The following is a 26,067-nucleotide window of genomic DNA, read 5'->3' on the forward strand; positions in this document are numbered from 1 at the left end:
GCCACGATTCACCTGGGTTTCTTTTTTTAAATTTATTTAGCGTATGCAATGGAAGCGCGTTCTTTCGTCCCTGCGATCATATCCTCGTTGCACGTTTGCCCGAATGAAGCTATCGTGGAGTAGAAATTTGCATTTTTTGTATTTCCTCTCGGCAACAACTTTCGTCACCAGAGAGGGGCGGAGGAAGCGGGTAGTTAATTACACGCAGGAAGAGGTACAAAAGGTATACGCGGGTTAGGAGTTAATTCCTACCACGAGCCGCGTTGGGGTTGAGTTATCTGTAAAATAATATATAATCACGCGCAATCGCACGTTCGTCGGAATCAGTTGGAGGTGATCTTGCGAGTGTTAATATATATATATATATATATACGCTCGAGGGAGCAAATAAAGCGATAACCCGTCGCCTGCGCTACTTTCGTTCGATGCGGTGGTTGAAAAAGTAGGTGAAAATAGAAACAGCACCGCTAGGGTGGGCGTAATCAGTAATCAGCAAATTATGAAACGGCACGCGCGCGCTCGACGCTCAATTTCTGGGACGCGACCTTATCGGCGCGACAAAAGTACCCACCGTGCATGCATGTACCCGTACCTATACCTCCACGTTGGTTTTTTATTGTACGCCACCTCGTGAGATTCGCGAGGGATCGTGCATTTAATTTTGGTCGTTTGAGTGGCCGATAAGCAGAATGGCCGACCTTCGGAGCGCTAAATTCAACGCAATTTCAAGAAGTTATTTTGGCCGAACAATGAAACTACCCCAGCATTGAGCCTTTTTCCTTGGAAGCGTCGAGGGTGTCGCTCTTGTTTTTGCACTCTTTGTTGCAGCTATTCAATTTTTCACGAATACACCTCGGCGTTTTTTGTTTTCCGAAAAAAAGCCACAAGTTTAAAGCAGAACTTTCGATCGAAGACGCCTCGAGTTAAAAAACAAAAAAAAGATTAAACCGCTCTGTGGCAATTTTTTAAGGTCCCGAAAGTTGTAACAATTATTTGCACATCTGGAAATACATACAATTGCTCCACCCAGTTACATTAGGAAAGGCACTCCCGATGTCGTACAACCCCACTCTCCTTGTGAGCAGAGCAAACGTGTCACTCATTATTCGCGTGTAACCAACGTAATAGAAAAGAAAAAGGCACTCCCTGGTATATTATTATAAGTCGTGCGTGGGGGAGAGCTCTTTTCTTTATTGAAAAAACAGTATACCTTAACGTAAGTAAGTACGTCGGGAAACCAGCGCGCCTGACCATACTCGCATTTTACTACTTAAAGCCTCGTATCTATGCCAACTCCTTCCCGGCCAACACGAAAACTTTCCAGGGGCGAGCTGTAAATTTGAAATTACGCTTTCGGCAGCCAAGTTGAGTAGTCCAGCGGCGATTTATTAGTCTCCCGGCAGCTTTTTTCTTCTCAGAATTAACGCAGTGCCACTCGTAAACTTACAATCGAATAAGCACGGCTGTCACGCCCCCCAAGTCTCGCGTGTTTCGAAGCAAGAACTGTTCTGCTTTGCCATACACGGCGCAAATGATGATTAGATTTTCACTCGACACCTCGTTCGAGAAAATTTATTCGTTGTTAAAAAAAAGGGGGGGGGGGAAAGAAAAGCAAAAGAAAAGTTTGCTCGTGCGATCATCGCCGCGAACAAAGACAGAAACACGATGTTACCCGAAGGCTCTGGCTCGAGGCCAAGTGTATTCCACAGTATTTCTCAGACAGCGAGTAAGTCCCCCCTCCCCCGCCTTTGTTTCGTACATCCAAGGAAGCGTGAGGGAAGTTTGGGGACGGTGGGGGGTGTCTCGGGTACGTGATGTTTCGACTGTACGTGCCAGGGTATGGGCCGATCGATACTTTTATTCGGCAATGACGGGATTCATTTATCTTCTGTCTTCCTCCAAAACGAGAAAAAAAGGAGCCGAGGAGAGAAAATGTGCCGGGTCACCCGGACATTTGCATGCGGCTTTTGTTAGCCGACCAAATAATGCTCGGTAATGACGCGACGCTTTTGCGTCCGTTTGGTTCTCAAAGTGGAAATTTCTCGCGTTTCAGGAGCCGGTATCGAACACAGCTCTTGTTTGGCCGAGCGCCAAAATTTTCGGAAGGCCCGTTCAATTTAGCTTAACAGCTGGCACACGCCGTAATGGATGCACCATTCGATATACACCTCTATTGAATTTCTTGCCCAGACCTGAGTAAATGGTTCGCTCTACGTAGAATACCGTAACTTGAACAACCCTGCGTATTTCTTTTTTTCTTTTTTAAAGCTTGAAACCTCTCAAAGACTGTATAGGACATGCAGCACTTGCCGTTTAAATCACTTGAATAAAAATGAGAAGAAAAAAAATCTCCACCTTTACTATTATCAAAGAGAGCGACTTTTTGTGTTTGCGTGGCAAAAGGGGCGAGGGGGACAGACAAAACTCGAGCTTGTACAGGAGCGAAGGGAGGTGGTACACAAAACTATACACGGACAAAGGGAGGAAGGATGGCGAAGTAAGGGAGGCAGAAACAATGGCGGAGGGAAAACGGAAAGCAGCTGCCGTCGGAGAAGGAGATAATCCAAAGCGGCGCTACTGCAGTCGCCCAAAATTCCTCGGGATTCGCGTGTTTTCTCTCGTCTATGTCTCTGAGAGAAAAAAAAAATCGCCTTTCCTTCCTTCGCGGCACTGCTGAGGCATCTTACATTCTTCGCGTCTTCTTGCCCTTGTAAAGCCTCGCTACTCGCGCAGCGATGATTCATTTTACTTTATTTTTATTGCACTCCCTCATACTTTCTACACGTTAACAAAACGTACTACTACAGCAGTACCCATTAGTATGCATTTTGATATGCTATTATTTTTAAAATTGCCATTAAATTTCTAAGACTCGATACGCTTGCAATTGCGTTACATTTATCAAAAACATGGTAAAACCCCCCAGTGGATCCTTCTATTCCCCTGATCCGGTTTCCCGAGACTCGAAGTATACTTTCGATACACGAGCCAGCTCTTTGCCATACAACACTGGGTACATCAAAAGCGAATTAGAAGGGAGAGCGGCACTGCACCTGCACCCCCCGCAAACACCGTCCTTTTCCAGCACTCCAGGAGACACTTCTAGATATCGTTGGGAAAGCTATTACTTCTCCGTGTGGGTTGTCAGAAGCACAATTTTTTAGTCAAGCGATGGTGCCACAATTACACGGCGAGATTTTGGACCGACATTTCAGCTCGGCGGCAGGTGTGACGCACGACACTCCGCTCCAATGTCCAAACTTTGCCTCGAACAATCGTAATAACAATGAAAAAGGAGTTTCTCGAGTGAGCTTTGCATCCCGAAAGCCCATCGCCCCTCCCTATATAACAACTGGACCACCAGTTTGGGGAGAGGCTGCAATCGACAGAGCGCGAAACGTAACTCCGATAAACCGGCAGCGGAGATTAATCTCTCGCTTTGTGTATATAGTTGCGTGATGGAAGAAAGATGTAGGTTTGTTGGAAAAGGGAAGACTGTCGTCGAGGGCAGCTCCATTTGGATCGATGTTACTTTGCGGACCACACACCCTGAATGCGAATCGTCTCGTAGACGACGCGCGCGATAAACGACCTGCCGAAGAAATCGCTACCCCGCGCCGTGTACTGCTTTTTTAAAATTTCGCGGAGCTCGATCGATGCTGCAAGCCACGTTTCCCCGTCACCCTGGGACCATAATCGCATACGAGCGCTCATCTCCCGGAGCCTGTATCTTTTACCTCGGCTACGTGTATACGTGCATGATTTCGCGACGCGCGTACCAGTGATATCTTTGCGCTCTCATTGCGCTCTCTGAGGAGGATCACTCACCAAGAATAGGGGTATAAGCGTCTTTTTCCTTCGGAAGAGACGTCAATGTTACAGACCGGATTTTGTAGGGTTTTCTTCCGAACGGATCACTTTGTTACAGAAAAAAAGAAATTTGTCAAACGCACTCAATGTTATCAAAAGCCTCAACAGTATAACCCGCATTCAATAAGGAGGGTCCAGTCTTTTGGGGCTACGAGATATAAGCCGTCCTTCCCGATGGGCGTCAATTTTACCTGTACGCGACCCATGGGTGGCGAGACGACGAGGAATATCCTCATGGTGGCCTTGAGAAAGTCGTCCTGGTGCTTGGGGCGGCCCTCGTGGAACACCTGCTCGGAGATGCTGGTCGGCGCCGTGGCGTGGGGCTTCCGCTTGACCTTGCGCTTTATACTGCCCACTAGCCTTCGCCAGTCCTGTCCGCCAGCGACATTGGCGGGGCTCGGGCCTCCCTCGCCCCCGCCCCCGGGTCCACATCCCTGGCTGTCATGGTGCTGCTTGTGACTCGCTGCTGCTACCGAAGCTGTTGGCTTCGCCACCGACGCGGAGGGACTTAGCTCGCGGCTGGCCCGCCGGCTGAGGCAGCTCGCGCGGCCCACGGGCCCGGCCGAACTCCCTGACACCGTGGTGCTCGCGCCACCGCGCTGCTGCGTCGGAGGGGCCTGCTGCTCCCCAGAGCTGGCGGTGCTGCTGCTCGCGCTCCCACCGCCGCTCAACCGACGGACCAGGCTGCGTAGGGTGCCCTTGCGAGACGCCGGCGAGCTCGGCCCGGACGGCTCTGGCGAGCTGCGCCAAGGTTCCACTTTGCGCCGGCCCTTGCCTCACGGCATATTACTCCACCCACCCACTCTCTATCTCGTTCCTCTTTACAGCTGCTTGCTCCCGCTACTTTACACTCATGGCCGTGCCGTCACCTCTGACTCGCGGGCATGGCTCCTCTATTGGCTGACCTAACGGTGATCTATACTACTGGCGGGGGGTCCCGCTCTTCAGTGCGGTGCTTGGGTCGAAGAAGAGTCCATCGCTGCCGGGCCGAGGGCTAGACAATTCCTAGCACCCGCTGCGTGTCTGTGACGTGGCGGGAGTGGGTCAAGGCCGCCGTGGGGGGAGAAAGATGCGGCAGGCGTTACAGGCCTTCCCGATTCGGTCGTCACACGGTGCAGGGATCGATAGCGCGAGATGACGGATGTCTCTGGGGGGGGATTGGTTGGCTCGGCGATTGTACTTTACTGTTGTGTCTTGGCTCCTTCGATGGTTAGATTAGTGGATCTTTTTTTTTTTTTTTTTTTTTCTCAAGTCTTGTTTCGTGGGTTCAAATTCACTGTGTGCTTGGTGCATTGCAGTATTCCGTGGTCTGGCCTGTGGCTACCTACGAGGATAAACAAAACATTGATTGATTATACAGGTAAACAAAGATCTGTTTTCATTACTCGCGTTTCTTAACAAAAGTCATTCGGAGAACCATGAAATTGCGATGTCCGATGTCAACAATAATCTTTTTTTTTTCATTTGAACAATCAAGATGTCGCTGCGTGTACTGTTTAATTTTCACCGGCAAAAATGGGGCTGTTTTCACATATCTACTCAGACTTGGGGAGTGTAATTCATCAAAGCACGTGCACCTATACAGTAGCAGTTTTATTACAACGCATCTTAAGTAATCCAAACTTCTGGAGCGTCCCTTGCAACGAGTTAGTATGTACAAGCTAAGATCCTTCGGATCTAGTGACGATGAGGTTACATGTATATACGTACCCCTGTCGTGTACGTCGCGAGTCGAGGAAGTCACGCGGACCAGAAATGAAATAATACGAGTCCGCGAAAATTCCTTTGAAGCGCCGAGCCGGATCGATGTGTGTCTTGCCTTCAAAGGAATTCGCGCGCCAACTCTGGAGCTCTCGAGGACTGGCAGCTTTCAAAAGGCAGATCTGAGCACGGAGGTACGAGGCAAAGGTTGCCGGCCAAACAGTCCCGCGCACTGCAAACTTTTCTCGTTCGGCGTATAGCTGTATGTACAGGGTAGGGTGTTGAGGCGGGACGTCCCGTGAGCGCCAAGTTTCCAACTGCAGTTGAAAAAGTCGCGAATTGCCTTGTAGGTTTTTTGCGTCTTTTTACCGACAGTTTACGAGTTTTCGTGATATCTCGATCGCGGGGTTATCGGTGATAAGTGAAATGAAGATCCACCTACTCTGTCTTCGTATTGATTTCTGCAAGTGAAATATTATACGTGAAAAAATATTTTCTGGGGCATAGGGGTTTTCCAAAATACGCACGGCTCTTTTATTTCAACTGTCAAGCGAGTCATGCAATTTTTTTAGCTTCATAAAATTATTGTCGTGCAATTTAAAAATATTTTTTTTTCCAGGTCAAGAGAAAAGAAACGCAACAAACGGCAACCAAGGAACCCTACGGAGTTTGGCAGTTTACTTTTGATAAACTTCAAAGATCTTTTTGAAACTTTGATCGCTGCTCTTTAATTTAGTTTTGCATCAAGCAAGTACAACAGCTACTTTGAGCTCGGTACGGCTCAAACTACATTGACACACACAACTGCGAAGCACGTGCTTCAAGCACCTTAAAGAAGTAACAGTACTCATAACACATTTAGGGGCTCATGAAGTTAATTCATCACACTCAAGAAATAACTAATGAAAAGATATTGCTTTTTTTATTTCTTATCCAATATCGCGTACTGCAAAATATTTATCGTGTCCTGATAAACGTATTATACCCTAATGCACCATTATTTTCCCGCGCGACGAGTAAAAGCAACAACAGCAAACGAGACGTAGTGTTTCATTCACAGGCATTAGTTCCGCAGTGCATATTAATAAAATTCTTTGAAGCTATTAAAAAAATCGCAAAGAAAAAAAATACACCTGGTCGCTGCACGTCGCTCTTCATATCCCCAATATTTAAAGACGCATATTATCGAAATGAATTTCTCCTCGGGTCCCCTTTGAGCTGCACCTGAAAGCCTAAAGTCCTTGCCCCGATCCGTATGTTCTATATAGACGAGTCAGCGAAAGTGAACGAGAGAGAGAGAGAGCCGTGGCATCAGCTTCTTATACAGCCGCCTACCAGAGGCACATCTCCATGCTAATTTATCGAGTGGGCGTGGTGGTTAATCGAATTCAGGTCGGCCCTGCTGCTGTGGCGGGCTCCACACTATATATTATGCACACTGTAACGATCATCTCTCGCTCTCTTTATCTTCGCCGAGAACCACGATTTCGCTAATTGAAACTTAATTGGAGACGTATAAGCTGATGGTTAGCCAGCGGGAAGGCCCAAGGCCGTTGCTAGTTTTGGGAGTGGATTGTTGATTTGCGCAAAAGTTTTCGGACACCTCCGGAGCAGAAGAGGGTCAGAGAGGTATATAAGTGGCGAGGGGGCGAGAAAATTATGAGCTTCCCGATGACTTTATTGCCGATCTCATTAGCCCCGCGGAAATGAAAATCGATTTTAAGCCGATATGGTTTCACGAGGATTTGCGGTTGATGTATATATGTATGTGTAGCTAACGAGTTTGATAATAATTCATCTGATTGATGGATCGGGATATTGGATTCTAGATTAATGTAGTTAATATCTGCGAATCTAAGGATACCTATAACCACATGTTTTTTGGGGCCGACCGAGATGAGAAAAATGCACGTTCAGATGTTTCAATGTAAAACCAAATGAAGTTTTTTTTCAAACGCTGTCATTGAAAATGTAATTATTATCTTTTGATGAATTATTCATTGACGTATAATTATAATGCATCGTAATGTGATTACAATACAAAATATAAGAGTATTCATAAATAAGTTATCACGTCTTCATAAATATCTTTTTAATAACAATAAAAACAATGATTATACTGTGAATCGATTCGTACATACGAGAAAATTGATCAAAATACAATTAATTTTACGGATCACTAATAGCAAGATGTCGGAAGTACCCTTAAATATTTACTTATAAAATAAGCATTTTCAACAGCAATGTATTCATAATTATCTACACGTTGAGCAGTACAACATTTGAGTATTTAGATATCAAATACCTAAACAGTCAAACATTAAAACTATAGGTGGTAAAATTTGAAATTCCACAGGAAATGTCAGTACCACGTATATAGGTTCAAAGTTCCAAAGAGACTGGAATGTCTTGTTACTTTATGCAACTATCTCGCACTCGAGTCCAGTTTGCCCGTTCACGGACAAACCGTAGATTCGAATTGGAATGTGGTCCTCATGGCAAATAATATCGGATCGTCACAGCATCTGGATCAAATTAGTGGGAGCAATGAATACGGAATTTCGGAAAATCCTGGCGAAACGCCAACTATCACACGGACGAGAACGAAGGAATGACATAATGGACACTACATTTCGATGTAATTTCGCGTCAAATGTTTACGTATGTAGGTACTTATTTTACCAAGATAGTGCCCCATCGGAGGTAAAGTACGAGATTGAAATTGTCTAAACGCCACCGAAATATTCGCAAATTCCCCAGGTCCGAGAATCCCAATTATGCGGTCCGCACATTGGAGTACCTCCAACCTATATAAGAAACGTAACGATCACTGTGAATTTGTTCAAACGTGAAACTATGTGAAATTATCATACGAGTAAATTACAAAAGCACAACTAGCTCTGTGCTCAACGAGGCAAAACTCGAGGAGGTCAAAGTAACGTCAATGGCCCAACAAAGTAACTCGAGAGCTCGTCAAAAATGCAGCCCAAGATCAGACGGTAGAGTCATTGGGACACAAGTGCAGCAGGAAAGATCGATCGGGCCAACAGTGGGTTAGCACCATCAGCGCTTATGACGTCGAGAAAACTGCGAGGGGAGATAAGCCCTTCTTCATTTGGATGACGGATTACCGCTGACGCGGACGTTTTCCCGTCACCGCGATTCTGCTTTTTTTTCCCCCTCTCGAGGCAATAAACGACGAAAAATGCCGAATACAGATATCATACTCTCCTCCTTTTTTTTCCACGCCCAAGCCGGTTTTAATTGAATCCGCGGGCTACTTGTACCGGCCCTCCGGAGCTCGTTATTAAACGAGATAGCGATTAATCGCAGCTGGAGGGATGCTTTTGATCCGAAACATCCACCCCACAGAGTTGCATCAAATGTATAATACGCTGCGTAATGTGTTTCGGCTCTACGCATCTGGAAGTTCCTCTAATTGCTTTGAAATTGATTTAGTCCCTCTGTTACATGCATGCGAGTAAATGATGATAACCGCCTCGTAATGTAGCTCAGAGACTATATTTATGTACAGCTCCGTTGGTCCGTGAAATTATCCCACAACTGCGCGGATGGAAAACTGTAGAAAATCATATTTCCCGCTCATCGGCCCGGGCGTTCTTTGTTGATTGAGTGTCGCTCGAGAAACGGGGTTTGCCCTTACACTTTTCTCAGGTAAGCCGATCACGTTGCTCTCGGGTTACCGTCACGCAAAGCTCGAGCTTGTCATTGAAGACATTTTTTTTTTTTTTTTCTACGACACAGAAATAGAAAAATGGAGAGAAACTACTTGGATGTATGGTCGGGGCAGTAGGGGCGCATACTTAAAACCGCCACCGTTATATTGTCTGAGTTTTCACCCACGTGCATGTACCCACTCCGGGAAATAAGCCTTTTTTTCCACGCCCACTTCTCGCGACAGATTGATCGCACTTCCGCGTACTTGCGACGTATGATGTACGTACACGTAGGAGATGACTTATTCAACCCCTCCTCTCTTCTTCTTCTTCTTCTTTTACACAGCCCGTTTCGCGCCATTAGCGGGGAGCAAAGTTGTCGCGCGATCGATGCGGTCGCTTTTCAGAGCCTTTCTTCCTTTTCTCACTGTTGCGTGCCAATTGTGAGCTGTTTCTTTTTTTTTTTTACCCCTACGAGACTTGGGTGCAAAACTATCCAGGGTCGTTTAATTCATATGGGTGAGTATAGTACTGTGAAAATGGGGTAGGTACGTTTGAATCATTTTGGGTCCTGAAGGACAGGGGGTGTTTTTTTTTCTCGGCATTTCAAGGGAAATTCATCGTGCGACCTTTTCCTTACGTAAAAAGATTCGAATTGGGGGAAAAAAGCGAGTCGTGAAACGAAGTCTCTTGAATAAATGAATGCGATGGGAGAGGGAGAGAGTTAACGATCACGCCAGAATTGAGCGATTAACATTTCACGATTGCCATTCGTTTCATGATTCGACGGATCAGGACAAAAGGGACGAAAAAAGGCAACAACAAGCTTTGGAAACCTGAATAATTAATACCTCAATGCACGGTAATGAGGCTCTTTTTTATGTCAAACAAAAAAAAAAAAGGAAATTTACAGTTGCAAAACCGGCAAGAAATCGATTACTTTTCAACAGGCAGTTGTCGACTTCGATGATTGTTCTACTTCGTTAGCGAATCCGGTACTGCCTTCATTATTGCGTTAAAGCTTGAAAAAATTCATCTCCTCTTAACACAGATAACAATTTTTTTTTTTTTTTTCTTTAGACGTCAATGTTTAAACCGCTGACGTCCGTCTATCAAAAGTTTGAAAGCTGTTCGGCGCCAGTTATTGAAACTTTTTTAATTACACACAGAAAAAAATTGTTGATGTCCAAAACCCCTTGCTTACTTTTAATATTTTATTAAAACACGTTTGCATTTTTAACGAAAACTGGTATGTACATCTATTTTTAATGCGCACTCAGGTGCTGTATTTATGTATGTATGTAAATATAATGCAATCAAGTATTTTATTGATTTCATTGATGGAGAAAAATTAAGTTATTCGGAAGAAGATTTTTCTTTTATTTCGTTTAGCGTATTTGATATTCAAAACAGAGGCGGGAGGAAAACTGAATAAAGATGATGGAGAAAACCGTTTCTTGCGCTTGAGGGTAAGGCGCACCACATTCTTGGCAAATATTTTTTTTTTTTTTTTTTTTTTTTTTTTTTTAGTTTAAATCAACTTAGGTCAGTGCTGTTCGTTTGTCTATACTTTTCAGAGCATATATAAATATCCATATGTAGTACAGCTATTGTCTCGCGTCTTGATGGTATTCAAAAGCTTTTTTTTTTTCGTATCTTCACCCGCTAACTCAAACTAACGTATCTTAAGAGAACACATGAATTTGTTATGGACTGGAGACAAATTTATTTAAAATCTGGTAGTAATTTATTGTTAGTTTCACGGTTATTATTCATTTGCCAGGTTACCGCACGAGTTTACTAGTGAACCGGACATAGGTGATATACTGTAGAAATGTGTTTATGTTTATACGTAAAAAAAAGTTTCTCATTTTTTTAAACCACGGTATTTAAGAATATCGAATATGAAAGGTAGCTTATATAAACACGATGTTTGATAACCTGTATACAAAATACAGAATATGGCATTAAAAAATACTACATTTAAATATGCTGTACTTGCAATTACGGTATCGTGAAGTATCGTATTTGGTTTGGTATTTAAATATTGAATAATGTGTGTCCGGTACTTGTAGTAATTAAACGAAGCGAGTGAAAAAAAAAATATATTTAGAAATGAACCAATCCCGGGCAACTACTGATGGAATAAAAATTAAATAACTAATCGAGTTTGTCGCAGCTCTTGCAAGGTTACGTGTTACAGAATTAAACAGCCGTCCCCTACGAACGAGCTCCCGGCACTCCTCGTAATTAAATTCTAATGCTTTGGCTTTATTTCCGCAACTGTTTTATGCACACCTCTTGCCCATCTCGCCCAGATTGTACTAATTGTGTTAACCGACCGAGGACAAATAAAAAAATTAAAAAAAGTCAAGCTACGTCGCGCTCGACTAACCTTTCGCACAATAAAATTCGACCAAGTGTGCGGCAGCAAACAGAAACTCGGGATGAACGAAAAAAAAAAAAAAAAAAAAAAAAAGAGGTACCTAAAAACAAACCCAGCGACGCATAACAGCCTCGTGAGACATCATCTTGTCCTCTCCTCCCCTGTTCGCCAAGTAAGTAGGTACTCGTTTAACTTTACCGAAGTGAGTAAAGACATTGGAGGAAAAATCTCGGCGTTTCTTCTGGTTCGTGGGGACAAAGACAGAGTTGGCTCTGTTTGCACAGACGGAGAACTCTCTGACTAATGTAATCGTGCGTCAAAGTGAGCACATGTCGAGCTTCGCGAGCCTATACGTACTACCTCCTTGGAATAAAAGTCCACGTGTGTACGTTAGTTGACCGACAATTTGTTGAGCAAAGAAATTGCACTTTGCTGATCTCTCATTTGTTCTCTGTCGCTTAAAACATTTTTCAAAATTCATTTCACGCGAGCACAGGCTCCGTGATAATCTTCCGAATTTCGTTTAACAAATAGCACGAAAGGTCACGTCCGGTTTTCGGTACCGATCCAATTCAGGTAAAACGTGTGTAAGTTCAATTTAAAGCTAATTCTATAAAATATGTATAAACATTCGACCAATTGGTCCGAATTGAGGACAAAACTGCTCAAAACTTTTTCAGAGACTCGTTTCAACGAAATCTAAAATCTGTTCTAGTAAATAACTTATATTCATTCAGCATAATAATTCTAATTGGGGACATAGTTGATTAGTTGGTATACTATATAAATCAACCACCATAATTTTCATGACAATAGTAATGACACGTGAGGTGTCGTAAGATCATCATAACGATTGTAATAAAGATATTTCAGCTACTTGTAAAACCACATTTTCGCTTCGCCGAAACGAGTCACTGTAACGTTTTGCAATACTGTAATATAATTTTTCTCGGTGACAGTTGACGATGGCCCTGCATAAATTTTGATATATTTATATTTATGAAAAGGCTTTTGGTACGGGCCGAAAAAAGTCCTGGCTCTGTCGCAGTTGCGCTAAGAAAAATGAGGGAGGGTACAATAAAGCGGCTTTGGTGAAAACGGTAAATACCAACGATAAATAAATTAAAAGTACACGAGAGGTGCGGGCGAGACAAAGTTGGGCCAACTTTTTTCCCCGGACTCGAGTCACCAGACGCGCTCGGGAGAATATTAATTTTTTCCTCTGGCCCCCGTGAGTTGACGCGGAATCAATCACGCGTTAAGATTGATGGTGCTCCGAGCTGGAAAAGTTTACTCAACTTCGGGGGAAATTCGCTCCGATACGGACCCACCGACGGTTTTCCCGCTACTTTTGTACTTTTCTTTTTTTTTTCCTTTCTCCCGGTGATTTGCGTCACATTTTTGCCGCACTTTATCGTTCGGAGCTTGAATTATGCCGAGAAAGGTCGTGTTGCTTCAAACTCTTTACTTATTTGCGAGTTGCAATCAAGTGATTGGAACTTTAGGTGCTGTTTTCCCTTGACACCCAAGGTTGAGCATAAGAATTAGTGACATTAACTGTTGTACTATTGCAATAAGAATCAGTGACCAAATTTCTCACTGTTTTTTATATCAAAAAGATAAAAGTGTAGTGGTGAAAAGGATCCGTTTTTTCCGGGCCTTATAATGTACACCACTGAGAGATGCATCAACCACATAACGAGTACCCGCGTAGTTACCCAGCCGCATCGAGACAATGTTGTATATAAATCGAGGCCCGTCTCTTTCGGTCTTCCTCCATGGGATCGCGGTGGTTTCACGCGTAATCACCGAAAAGCCCGTGGTCGGAGATTTACGCTTTTAATTTTGAAGCTGCGAGGCATTCGAAGCCATGAGTTTTGTATCGAATCGGTTTTACGAGTATCTACCTATCCTCTCTACCTTAGTGCATTACCGAGTATAATTTTTTTTTATTTCATTATTCGTGGAAAATGTAAAATGGAAGCGCAAATGATTTAAAAAATGCATGTCTCCCGGATGCGTGATAACTAAATCATCAAGTTTTTTTTTGCCTCTTGCGATTGCTGGAAAAAAATTTTTTTTTCTTAATTATTCAAATTGAGCTCCATCTCGTTCGCTGCTGGAAAAAGTTAAAAGAGTACACATTACAGCTGCTTACACATTTCCTGGCTGCAGCAGATTCGAGAACGTCCCGTGGGGACTGCACGGGGGATTCAAGTAATTTATTCCAGTGCCATTACCGGAAAAAGTCAATCGACATAGTGTCGGCTGTTCTGGTACAGTCGATAGGGTACTGGTATCTCACGATACCGTGTACATTTATAGGTTCGAAATCCAAGTGTAAATCATGTGTAGAATGAGGTAACATTGTGACCTGACTCAAAATGTCTACCAAATTAAACTAGGGTATCTGACAAAGACTGAATCTCCATCAAGAAGCCTTTTATTTTGTTACAACTATATGTTTTACAAATTTGTTTTGAACTGGTTTAATTGAAATTTAGCGTTTCCAATGGATGAAGCAACGAAAAGCTCCAGCGGTACTTACTCTTTTACGGATACACAAAAACACCTCTTCAGAGTTGAATGAGACAGGCGTAAAATGGTCTTTAGAAAGTATTTTAACCAGCGCTGGTAATTAAAAATTTAGATGTCGAAGAAAAAGATAACGCCACTTAAGGACATACATCGTGTGCCTCCGTTGGCCAAAGTATATGTATGCATAAGTGAGACGTACACGCGCAACTTCTTGAGAACTGCGAGGTGAGGCAAGTAGGCTGGCGGCAGGAAAAGGGGAAGGGGGTCGATTGAACGCATCGATCGGCCGCCCGTTTAGTCACGACATGTAAGTCTGGATTTATGAACGAGCCTATAAATTTCTTTGTTCTCTCGCGGATATTATCGAATGTAAAGCGGTAGTTTGCCTCCACTGCGCTTTAGAATATTCATGAACAATTTCGGAGTCTCCGAAAGAAAAATGGAAGGACAGAGACCATGACGCTGGTAACATCTTTTCTCGTGAGTATTGTATGAGGCTGTTTGCCGTTTGTCGGGAGGATGTAATTTCTGTCTTGCAATTTCGTGTAATAGGATCGGAAGGCTGGTTTTTAGGATATTAAGCTACCCACCCTTTTTTTCTTGCGAATTAATTTAATTGACTGCACTTGAGAAATACTACTTTCAAAGTAACTGTATGATGAATGCATATTACAAAGAAGGGTAGTTTTATTTAAAGAAAAAAGCAATTTAAAAGGAAGATACGTAGCTTCAGTGGAACTTTTTTTTTTTTTTTCATCTGTAGGGTGAATAATGTACGCAAGTACATAGGTAATATGTGTTCAACAAAAAGTTCAATATGCTTTGTTGTGTATCTTGCAATCACATAAGTAGTTGAAGAAAAAAGATTCATGAAAATGAGCAATTAAAAAGTTTTGCCAATAGTAACGCGCCAGAGGGGGTGGTTTTATAAATAAAAAAAATGTATTATCTACAGATAAGAATGGTTCGTTGACTTTTTTTTTTTTTTTTTTTTTTTTTAATCCAATTTCATGCTCTACTTTTAATATATTCCTCATCCGAATAATAATAAATTCTTGAATGCATTTATAATACTTCCGAAAATTGGATGCTTATTTTTCGTGTAAAATTGTTTAAGGCCATACATAATGTATGTAAATTTAAACTGGCAACACAAAATAAAGAACCACAACACGATTTATTGGTAAAATATAAAATTGTAAAATTAAAAAATTCGTAAAATTTCACATCTTTTCAATGTGTGCATTAAAGGTGTATAGGTACGTAGGGGAGGGATGAATACATACATTGAATGTGTTTCAAAAGTCCTCGTAAGCCATTAAATATTCGAAACTGAGCGTCAAATCGATAAAAAATGCTATTGACTGGCCTTTAATTACGATTGAATAAAATTGCCAACAATCGATGTTAAATTTGTATTATTTAGCACTGTATGTACATTTTCCCGATTGACAATGCGAGAGTTTTTCATCAGAAAAATATTGTATTCATCTCGACTCCAAACACGAATTCCTGCGCTCCGAGAACCAATGTTTGAGCATTAGGTATGCATATTTACCAAACTAACATTGACGAAAACCAAAGCTAGCCACCACGTATTAGTCTCACCGATGGCAGCAATAATATGCTCCAATTAGATATTGACATTTGATTTGTGGACAGTACAGCAGCATACTCGCTTGTCAACAAAACACCCGCACCCACCATTTCATGGTTCATCGAATGACTTTGGCAATCAAACGAGTGATAATTACCTGTTACGTCCCGTCAGATCCATCCTCGTAGTCTTCAGCGTAGCATGTGCGCCGTGGGGAATCCGTCCTTCACCGGCTGTCAACTCAAGAAATCACAAGCGGTCCAACAGCAGCGGCGGCAGTAATAACAACAACAGCACCGTCCAACAGCATAAATCGCAGCACCCATTCACTCAAAAAACAAATTTAAAAAAAAGACAAAAAGCTCCAGGTCGTCCTCCCTCTCAATGACACCTGGTTTTTGAAGTCTTGTATCCCGGGGGCGAGGGCGACGTGATCCTGCCGCCAGTAGTTCGCGCGTCACACTGCCACGGGGTGCGCGTAATTTTCGGCGCCAAACCAGCAGCAACCCCCGCGACGAGTGAGAGCTAAGTGGCAACGGGGGCGGGAGTCCCGCGCATGGTCAGTCGACGTCAAGTGGGGCTTGCCTTGTCTTATATACACAGGTTTGCCACGCGCGTGTACAATATAGCATATATACAGTTTACACGTATACGGCGCTGTACACTGCTAATGCAGAGTCGTAAAAGCACTCGATACGTTATTCGGGTTTTTTTTTTAACGGAGGATTACTCGTCAGGGTTGTTTTGGCAATTATTTTTTGGGGGCTGATGCTATTACGTAGGTGAGAGAGTAAGTTTTTTTTTTATTTAAATCATGCAACAACTGCGTGAGTGGCGCTTTATATAGATGAAAGCAATTTTGAACTTACGTGGAGAAGATGCGGTGAAAGAGTGACGAATTCTGTGACTTACCTGAAACATAAAATAAATTTTAACTATTAGAACAACCTGATCCGAAAGAATGAAAAACTTGATTTTTTTTTTTTTTTTTGTAGAAAGAAGCAAGTGTTCACTGAAAAGTAAAACGTACAAATCATTGTGGAAAATTTTTTCAAACACCGGGAAAATACGTCATCTTTTATGTATAGGTCTGGACACGAAAATAGATCTTACAAAACCCACACTATTTATCATCCCCAGCTGAGCGGTTCAAACTTCCGTAGAGTTGGTAAGAAAAATTCATTTTGGTAATCGTAAATCAAAGTTTTAATTACTGCTGTTTCACTGTTTTTCTTTTACTCTTTTTCACACACACACATAGTTTGCAAGTGTTGACACAAGACAAAACAAGTTGTAGAAACGGGGATATTTATTGTTTCAATATCGCTTGGCTTAACATTTCCACATTTCGCTTCACTCCAAGGAGTATTTCAATACCTAAAGTTTGAGGAAAAACATGCAATATTGTGTTTGTTTAATTTACAAAAAAAAAAAAAACCGTACGGTCAAAGTAAGTCGGCATACGGGCAGTGTACCCGTGTACGCCACATTTTAAATGTTTGATAAAAATAATCCTGAAATATTTTACTATTGCTCACGTGTTATCCAAACTAGGACACAGTGACTGCTCGCATTTAGCTCTGCTTTGACAACAGTTTTCAGTCAAACATCACGTAAGTAATAGAAATTGGACATCATAATTTATTTAAACACCTGTCTTTGTGGATGAACACATTTGAGAGATGCTCGAGACATTCAACAATGGTAATTTGAAAAGATTGTGTAACACATCCGTAGTGCGCAACATATGATTTAACATTTATAATTAGCGTAAAATACTACCATAGAATATTTATAATAGGTAAAGTACTGCATATTATTAGGTATGAAAAAAAATATTTTTTTTTTTTACCAGTGAAAAGACGGTAGTTGCATTACATTTCCCTATAATCAACAGACAGAGATGGAGGGAATGAATAAAAAGTGAAAATTCTAAAGCAGATTTGGATCCATTGGCCTCACAATTTCAAGCGGGCAAATGAAAAAAACCGGTTGCTTATCATCCCACGCATTCCTGCCTCTCTTTCTACACGTGTAGCGCGCACTCATTCGTAGACGCGATCTCCCCACTCCGAAGGAACATCCGACTCCACGAAAATCGTCGTACTAATAGCGGGAGGTGAATAAAAATACTCAGTATAGTTGGCTTTCTCGTCGGGTGGCTGTAGGAGTGTTCTTTCCGCGTTTTAAATATTACCGAGCAACGCGTACTTACATTCAGTGCTCGCAGGACGTGATTAGCAAAAATGGATTTGTATACGTACATCCTGACGTGGGTAAATTATTTTTTAAGCTTGACCAATCTCGGCGAACACCATCAAGTGGTTAACAATACTAAACCCAACATTATTGTCATCATGACGGATGATATGGTAATTACAACTAATTCCATTACGTTTGCCGTACATTATATAGCTACGTTCAATTACGAGACTTTATTGTTAAATATTATGAAATAATGTACGATGTCAATCAATAACATGAACGAAATAAAACTTCATACCGTTGTTCGTACTCATTGCGTGTTTTAAAAAATATTTTTGTCGTTTCGTGGAAAAAATACTTGAAAACCTCTGAATTTTATGAAAACCAATGTGTACCAATTATTTCTCTTGAATTGCAACCAGCATAAAAAATATTATGATGTGTTTGATACAGGGTTGGAACGACGTGAGCTTTCACGGCTCGAATGAGATACCAACGCCGAACGTGGACGCACTTGCCTATAGCGGCGTCATCCTGAACCGGCACTACGTCTCGCCAACGTGCACACCCTCGCGAGCTGCCTTCTTCACGGGCAGGCATGCCATTCGCATGGGTATACTACTTGTCACATAGATTTTTGCTTCATCTCAAGGAAACATTCTAATGGTCGGCAAAAAAATGCATAAATGACTAATTTTAAGTAACTGGCGGTACGAAAGTTATAAAAATCCGCTTTTCACGAAAATTGTCCATCTTTACACAATTTCTTTTACGACGGGGCTAAAGTGGTAAGTGTTTGATCGATGTATAGTATTGAATTACCAAAGAGATAAAATAAGGGATTCTATCAATAAATAGCAGTCAATTAAAGTGTGAGGAATCTATATACGCCAATCTGTAGACAGCAAGTGTTTATTTCATATAGTACACACATAATTTGAAGTCATTCGTGTGTTGTGTGATCTGTCACAGGTTTGCAGGGCTTGCCGATAAACGCGGCCGAGCCGAGGGGTATACCTCTGCGCGAAAAAATACTGCCCCAGTATCTCAAGGAGCTCGGCTACGTCACAAGGCTCGTCGGCAAGTGGCACCTTGGCTACTACACTGACGAGCACACACCCACCCGCCGAGGCTTCGACTCGTACGCTGGATTTTATAACGGCTACGTCCGATACTTTGACCACACGATCAGCCGACGGGTACTTACAACCATTGACACATATGTAGTTTTCTTATTTTTGACAATTATAATTTGGTATCGCTAGAAATTCAAAAATTCAAAACAAAAACCACGATTTATCGATTTTTCAAATGCTTAATCCCGGTGAGCAGCAAAAAGGAACAAATGAATGAATTTCAGATCCACACGGGTGTGGATCTTCACATGGACACGCCAGAAAAGTTGCAGCCGCATCAGGACAGCCGGTACATCACCGATTTCATAACGGAACAGGCCGAAACCATCATCAGGAGCCACGACCAACGGGAGCCCCTGTACTTGCATATAGCCCACGCGGCAGCACACGCGAGCGAGAACGCCGAGCCCATTGAAGTGCGCGACATGGCGGAAGTCAATGCCACTCTGGGATACATACCGGACCTGAACAGGCGCAAATATGCAGGTATGGAATGAAAAAAAATGCGCAAAAAGTAAGTAATAACACATCAATCGTCCATGCCTTCTATAGGATTAGTCACGGCCATGGACGACTCGGTCGGTAAGGTAGTGAAAGCCCTTAGCGACACCGGCATGCTCGACAACAGCGTGGTGATATTTATGTCCGACAACGGGGCGGCGACGTCGCTCGAAAATTATCCCAACTACGGATCCAACTATCCCCTGCGCGGAGTAAATGAGCGTTTGCTATGTATAACCGTGGACCCCTTTTTTATGGATGTAAAATTGCGCCCTCTGTCCTTTTAGATGAAAACTGGAGTTTTCGAGGGGGCCGTGCGAGTGCCAACTTGTATCTTTTCGCCTCTAATAGCCAAGAGTAGCCGATCTCGAGTGAGCGACGAATACGTGCACGTAACCGACTGGCTTCCCACGATTTACAAACTTGCCGGGGGTGAGCCCGACACCCCCGAGGACATCGATGGGCTCGACCAGTGGCCCAGCATCGGTCGGGCCGAGAAAACGAAGCGTGAAGCGCTTCTGGTCAACATTGACGAGGTCATAGGGCCACAGGCGGCCATAATGGGAAGATACAAGTTCATCCGAGGTAACGAGCGACGAGTCGATCGGTAGTCGAATTTGCCGGTCAAGTGGTTGTTTTGTCTCCCATAGGGGTGTCGAGGTACTATGGGTATTACGGCAACAGCGGTAAAGACTACGCCCCGAAGGATTACAACGTAACGAGCGTCGAGACATCCGAAGCGGCACGAGCGATCGGGAGATCGTTAAATGGCTCGTTCCCAACGGGGGAAAAGATCGCCGAGCTTCGGACTAGAGCGACCCTCAGTTGCGAGCGCAAGACAGATTCAAAGTGTCACGAGGACTGTCTCTTCGACATTGTCGCGGATCCGTGCGAGACGAAGGATCTGTCTGACCTACTTCCCGAGGTACGTATCACCGGATGCATGGCGCTTGCCGATCTGTTTAGGAAAATATAGATTTCGAAAGAGTGTTTTTTGAAAAACACGCTCTAACCATCTGTCGAATGGATTTTCCTGAAGAGACGAATAGAGTCGATTTTTCTGGTCTCAAGCATTCATTGATCTCGATTTTTCGGCAGAAGGTAGTCATACTGAGGGCGTACATCGAGGGCTACCAGGCAGTTTTAACGCCCCAGACCAACGACCTGTCGGACCCCGCTGGCTTTCCAGAGAACTTTGGCGGCTACTGGATGCCGTGGCTGGACGCCGAGCACACCCCGGAGAAGGACCGAAACAGATCGGCGATCTGGTCGCCGAACAATTACTGCGAGGGATACGCGTACGACGATCCGCGAAATTGTTTGCGGTCCTAACTATTTTTGGACTCGTCTTGTGTATATACCTCACGCGCAATAAAAGATATTCGATTGGCAATTGGAAACCCGATGTTTCGTTGGTCCGAAAACGAGTCGGAGCTTGGCGACCGGTTTTTGTCGAGGTGCTCGCCCACGTGGCCTTTGGTCCGAAATCGATGTGCTCACGTACGGGGAGGGGGAAGCTCGAACGAAGCGCAAGGTCGGATCGATACGGAACGCGAGGAACTAGGCTTTAGCCTTTTGTATAATTACTCTTGAAATCGCCCATGCTGTACTTCCATTCGCCTCGTTTTTTATTTTTCTTTTTTTTTTTCTACATCCACGGAAATTATTTTTCCCTCGAGCGACAGATCGTTAATTAAAAAGTGTGTTATAGCGATGTTCTCCGACGCATCTGCTTTTGTTGAATTTGCGTTTTTAGGATTGAAGATCCGAGAAATCATGAAATTACAAGTCCATCTAAATTACTCGCGGTCCGGCACTTGGAGCGAAAAAATTGAGGGCCAAATTCCGTGGGTCGCGCGGGAAGCGGGGGAGGAGAAGGTGCTCGGTTATTAAATGCGCCGTTTCATTTTCCCCGCGTCAATTTTCTTCTCGAGCCCCTCTCGTCGAGCTCTCGGGATTAGACGAGTCGCAGCTGCGGGGGCGGTCCGACGACAGTCTCGAGTGGCGAGGTAAGAAAGAGGGCGGAGAAGAGGCGAAGGAGGAAAAAGAGACGATTCAATTAAGTAAGGGACCCTCTTTCTCGCCTCGATATTTACGACGGCGCTGCTAAGTGCCGCGAGCATCGCTTTGATTTGAGACGTGTACTCATTGGCGCCTGCACAGCGAATACCATTTTGTACAATGACTTTACAGCAGAGTGGCTTTTTTCTTTCTCTCTCTCTCTTCCGACACTGGAATGTTATATCTCTGCACTTGCACTGCTATTAGTCTGACATTAAAATTAAAAAAAAAGAACGATGGAAGCTCCCAATTCAGGTATATCATAAATAATGGCACACTAGTGGGCAACACCCAATCGTTTTTTAAAGCGTTCCTTCAATCACCATCCGCCAAGTAACTCGTATGCATCATTCGTTGCGCTCACCCACTTCCCGAGAAAAACAGGGTGAAAGGTAGCAATTGTCCCAACGACATAGCGTGCTGTTGGTGTATGTACACACGAAAAAGGGAAGAAAAGGAGAGGAGGAAGAGGAGAGGCCGGATCAATGGACGCCACGCCGGAAGGGCTTGCCGCTGACCATCACTGCATGATAGAAAAGCCACCGTCTGGTCGAGCTGGTAGGCTAATGGCGTTTCCCGAAAATTCATCGATCGCGGTTTTCTCGTATTTTTTTCACGGCTCGCACCACAGCGATATTTTTCGAGGATGTTCCAAAAGGGTAAACAAATTTCTCGCTGTGCGCTATCCAGATTGCAAGTTTTTCATCTCTAAATTGCCTGTGTTGATTGCACTTTATTTGAGGCCTTGTGGCCATGCCTGGCCCTCCGATAGAAATACACGAGAGAAACAAACATCAAGAATTTCTAACGAATACGAATTTAAATTGATTTTTACGAGAAAAAAATGTTGTGTATACATTTGGGGAGCATAGAAAAACTGGAGCGCTGCGATACCTTCCTTAGTAGTCGAGGTAGTCGTTTCGTCAGACGCAGGTATAAGTAGGTATACTAGTGAGCAGGTAATCAAAGTGCTCTTACGCGTATTGAAATTTCAGCTGACGCGTAACAACTGCCTGTCCCGGACCATACTTAACTCGTCCCCCGCTTCCATGCCACCATCTGGAAACTTTCTAAATTTGTTAACGAAGTACGAGCGAGCGAGCGATAAATGTTTGGCACGCGGTAACGCAGCTGCACTCGATCGCGGGGAAAATTCACGTGCTCTGGCATAAGGAATGTTAAATATTGCAGGGCTTTGTAGTTTCGAACCTGAGGTCGGGTCCCGCTCTAAAGTTGGGCGACAGCCTCTGCCGAGGTGTTGGTGGTTTCACCGAGAACGGGAGCGACACTCGGTATCGATGCTGGTGGAATCGGATTTGCGACTTTCCTGAAGTACTTTTCCAAGGTTGGTTGCTTTTTTTCATTTGCTTGCGCCCCTTTTCTGGAAGATCTGTAGTTTTTTTTTCAAATTACTTACATACGAAATCGTGGGTTTCTTATATACACAAACAAGTTGATGAAGTACTACTTATATAGTAGTATACCAAGTATAGCTTCAGATATTATATTGTCGATAGCTAAAAAAAATTTATGATTTACAGCTCCATGATTTTTTTACTTTTTAAAATTATATTTTTTATGGGTAAAAAGTTAGGAACGAGTGTTTTATGCAAAAATTAAATTATTTTACGTTTTTAATGTGTCTAATTGTAATAGCACCTGAAATCTTTTAAGAAATAAAACGGGTCTCACAGGATTGAAGTAACAATTAGAAAAAAAATTAGGTTATCGAGCTCATTACGTGCATGATGACAAATTTGGAAGAAAAGTTGTTTGCAACCCACGAAATATTTTTTTTCGCTGCCTTCATTACTTTGTTTCCTCCATCTACAGTTAAATTTACCCTTCGTTTACGTAACAGAGCTTTAAAAAAAACCATATAAATTTTTTTTTTAATAATTACAGAGGAAGGTGCACAACGTTTTTCCTCCCCGTATCGCGTGGCATAAAGACCCGAAAGACTCCCCATCAAAGTGGATGAGAACGCGTCGTTCCTCTGACAAAGAGCTTTTTGCGCCCGGCCGCAAGTTGCACTGCCGGCATCCTGCATTATTCTCGACTCGCGGCTTACTTTGCTCGTACCGCACGGACCATCCCTTTACTGCGCATCATGTAATGTATACCGTCATTCAATCTAGTTCGAGCCACGCGTTCTTTTTTTTTTTTTTTTTGTTGTTACAAACAAGAAAATTCTTACGCAGCGAGCTTAGAAAAATCTTTCGCTTCCAATCGTACGTGCAGTGCACTCCGCATCTTCTATTCAATTCGCGGCTCAAAAGAGCCGGCTGCCTCTAAATTTTCTGGGATCCCAAGGTTTCTTCAGCGTTGGTGCTCGCATTATGGAGTATGTCGGAATATTGACAGCCAATATTTCATAATCCATCATCGAAAAGCTTTCGCTGGGGTTTACTTTGGAAATTTTCCAATCACCGCGATGGCTCTTCTCCGCCAGCCGATCTTTGAACACCACTTTGCTTGACGTTACGTTTGCGATTATTGCAATTCGATGAAATTACATTTACACGAAAAACGGTTTTTCTTACATTTTCCTCGGGGTATTTTTTTTACGCGGTCGAGTGAAAAAGCTTCTTCAACGTAAGGTCTGGATCCTGAGCGGAGAATTCCAATCGTCTAAAAGCATGGCGGCGGTCGCGGATGTCGGTTCGGAGGCAACTTGACGAGAATTTCAGGCTTTATACGAGACACTCGGAGCGAAACGTGTTTCGAAAAATTTTTTCTCCCGCATCACACGTGTGTCACGTGCCACTTCGCTAAAACGTCCCAGAGAGTTCCATCCCTGTCTTTTTTCATTTCGAGATGATTTCTACCGTTTTCATCGTTTACGGTTACTTTTCAGCACAGTCGTTACGCGACTTATATTTTCTGTAGATTCTCACCAGAGATGCATTTGTTAGCGAGGTTTAACGAATAACAAAATCCAGCTTTCAATCTTTCAATTTTGTGCAATTTTTGAAGATGTAAAGATATTTCAAGGTTTTTTGATTTGCCATGGATGGGGTGTGTTTATGCAATAGTGAAAGCTTTGTTTATCTTATGTTTGGGGTGGTTTAATAATAATAAAACTTTCAGCGTTAAAATTCAATTTGATAAAAAGACGAGCTATAAGTTCAAATATCGCATTTTTCTATGACTACTACATCGGGTGTAAAAATAGGGAGTGGGAGTGTATGATGTTACCAAGGTTATATAAGTGCTAGTACTTTCATGACGTCACGCACAACTGGAACTCGCTTATATCTTCGTTAATTTTTGTTTGTGCGCAAAAAGGAAAAATATGAGACCAAGATACTTTCTTTTTAGAAAGACTCAATTTAAGCGAATGTTTATCTAGAAAAAAAGTTTCTCAAGAGTAAAAATTGGTCTTATACGTATACTATGACGTAATACCGACCGAAGGTCTGTTTTCTTAAAACTCGAACCTTTTTCCCGGAGATTTCTCATATATATATTACAAGCACTACCGTAAAGAGACAATAATATTTACCGACTGTCTGATGGTATTTCGCACTCCGCTCCAAAAGCTGCTACCATGTAAAGCCGGCAGGCTGTTTTTGAAAGGTTTCACGTCGCCCAATCGATGCACCACCTGTTGATCCACGAAAGTGTCACTGAAACAGAACAAACAATAAAATTAAATGCTTTAAAAAAAAAATTTTTTTTTTAAATATCCACACGCCTTCTACGTTTATTCACCCAGACGAAAAACTGTCAACTCAACGACCTCGTTAGGGGGAAGAACAATGCATCTCTCGGCCGATGTCTTTGTGAAGAGTCACTCGGCGAGAGAGCAGTCCAATTAATAAAGCGAAGCCAGCCTGAGCCATCGAGGCGCGTCGACAAAAGATGGTAACGAGAAAAGTGATACCGCACGCGAAAACGCCAATCACCGCGAGACAACGCCAGCTAATTAATGGCTAGCCCTTAGCGGGTATTACTTCCTTCCCCCCTTGAGCATACCTCTCGTACAAGAGGAGGCACGTGGTAACATCCCAAGGGAACCATCGATAACGAAGGAAGTTCGAGAGGCCGATTGATTCCGCCTTTGCCTGCGGACGACTGCCGACCCCCTCGCTATTAATTCGAGTTATTTACGGGCAGAGGCTTGCAATTCTGTTCAATAGGCTGGGAGCGGGCATCCGTGATCACCAGAGCTCGAGGTGCGAAGAGAGCAAAGTCCAGTCGCGAGAATCGGGGGGCTTGAGTCAATTTGGAGAGCGTCGTGGCAAAGGAAAGTATATAAGCTCTGCCCCCGGGTCGCGGGGTGTTGGTTAATTTCTCAAAGTTGAAAGTTTTCCCGCAGCAGGAGGAGGAAGGGCAGAAAATTAAAACACCCGGGCCAGAGGCGAGGGACTTCTTTCAGCTAGTTTCGTAAGT

General features: G+C 43.2%; 2 protein-coding genes across 7 annotated transcripts in view; one reads left to right on the top strand and one right to left on the bottom strand.

The window, feature by feature from the left end:
* The window catches only part of LOC106646893 (uncharacterized), an 88,092-nt gene that overhangs the window by 41,502 nt on the left and 20,523 nt on the right, over positions 1-26,067 (bottom strand). For all 6 annotated transcript variants that reach the window (XM_014363085.2, XM_014363084.2, XM_014363086.2 and 3 more), the window contains exon 6: positions 25,178-25,301. In XM_014363085.2, coding sequence (XP_014218571.2) covers positions 25,178-25,301 — 124 coding nt within the window. The remainder of the gene's footprint in view (positions 1-25,177; positions 25,302-26,067) is intronic.
* LOC149374736 (arylsulfatase B-like) lies at positions 18,016-20,992 on the top strand. Its single transcript, XM_089592079.1, has 8 exons — positions 18,016-18,141; positions 18,428-18,587; positions 18,947-19,173; positions 19,335-19,596; positions 19,663-19,823; positions 19,899-20,196; positions 20,262-20,536; positions 20,710-20,992. Exons 1-8 carry the CDS (start codon positions 18,016-18,018, stop codon positions 20,941-20,943), a joined length of 1,743 nt encoding a protein of 580 aa, XP_089448205.1. The 3' UTR covers positions 20,944-20,992.

The sequence above is a fragment of the Copidosoma floridanum genome, unplaced genomic scaffold (genome assembly GCF_036245765.1).
Source record: "Copidosoma floridanum isolate Cflo_tuat_1 unplaced genomic scaffold, Cflo_Japanese_pri ptg000014l, whole genome shotgun sequence".
NCBI lineage: Eukaryota > Metazoa > Arthropoda > Insecta > Hymenoptera > Encyrtidae > Copidosoma > Copidosoma floridanum.

Excerpts from the sequence above, each read along its gene's own strand:
- LOC149374736 (XM_089592079.1), top strand. The coding sequence starts at position 18,016 with ATGGATTTGTATACGTACATCCTGACGTGGGTAAATTATTTTTTAAGC. Across the intron at positions 18,588-18,946 it reads CAGGCATGCCATTCGCATGG|GTTTGCAGGGCTTGCCGATA; the intron begins GTATACTACTTG and ends GATCTGTCACAG. Across the intron at positions 20,537-20,709 it reads TGTCTGACCTACTTCCCGAG|AAGGTAGTCATACTGAGGGC; the intron begins GTACGTATCACC and ends ATTTTTCGGCAG.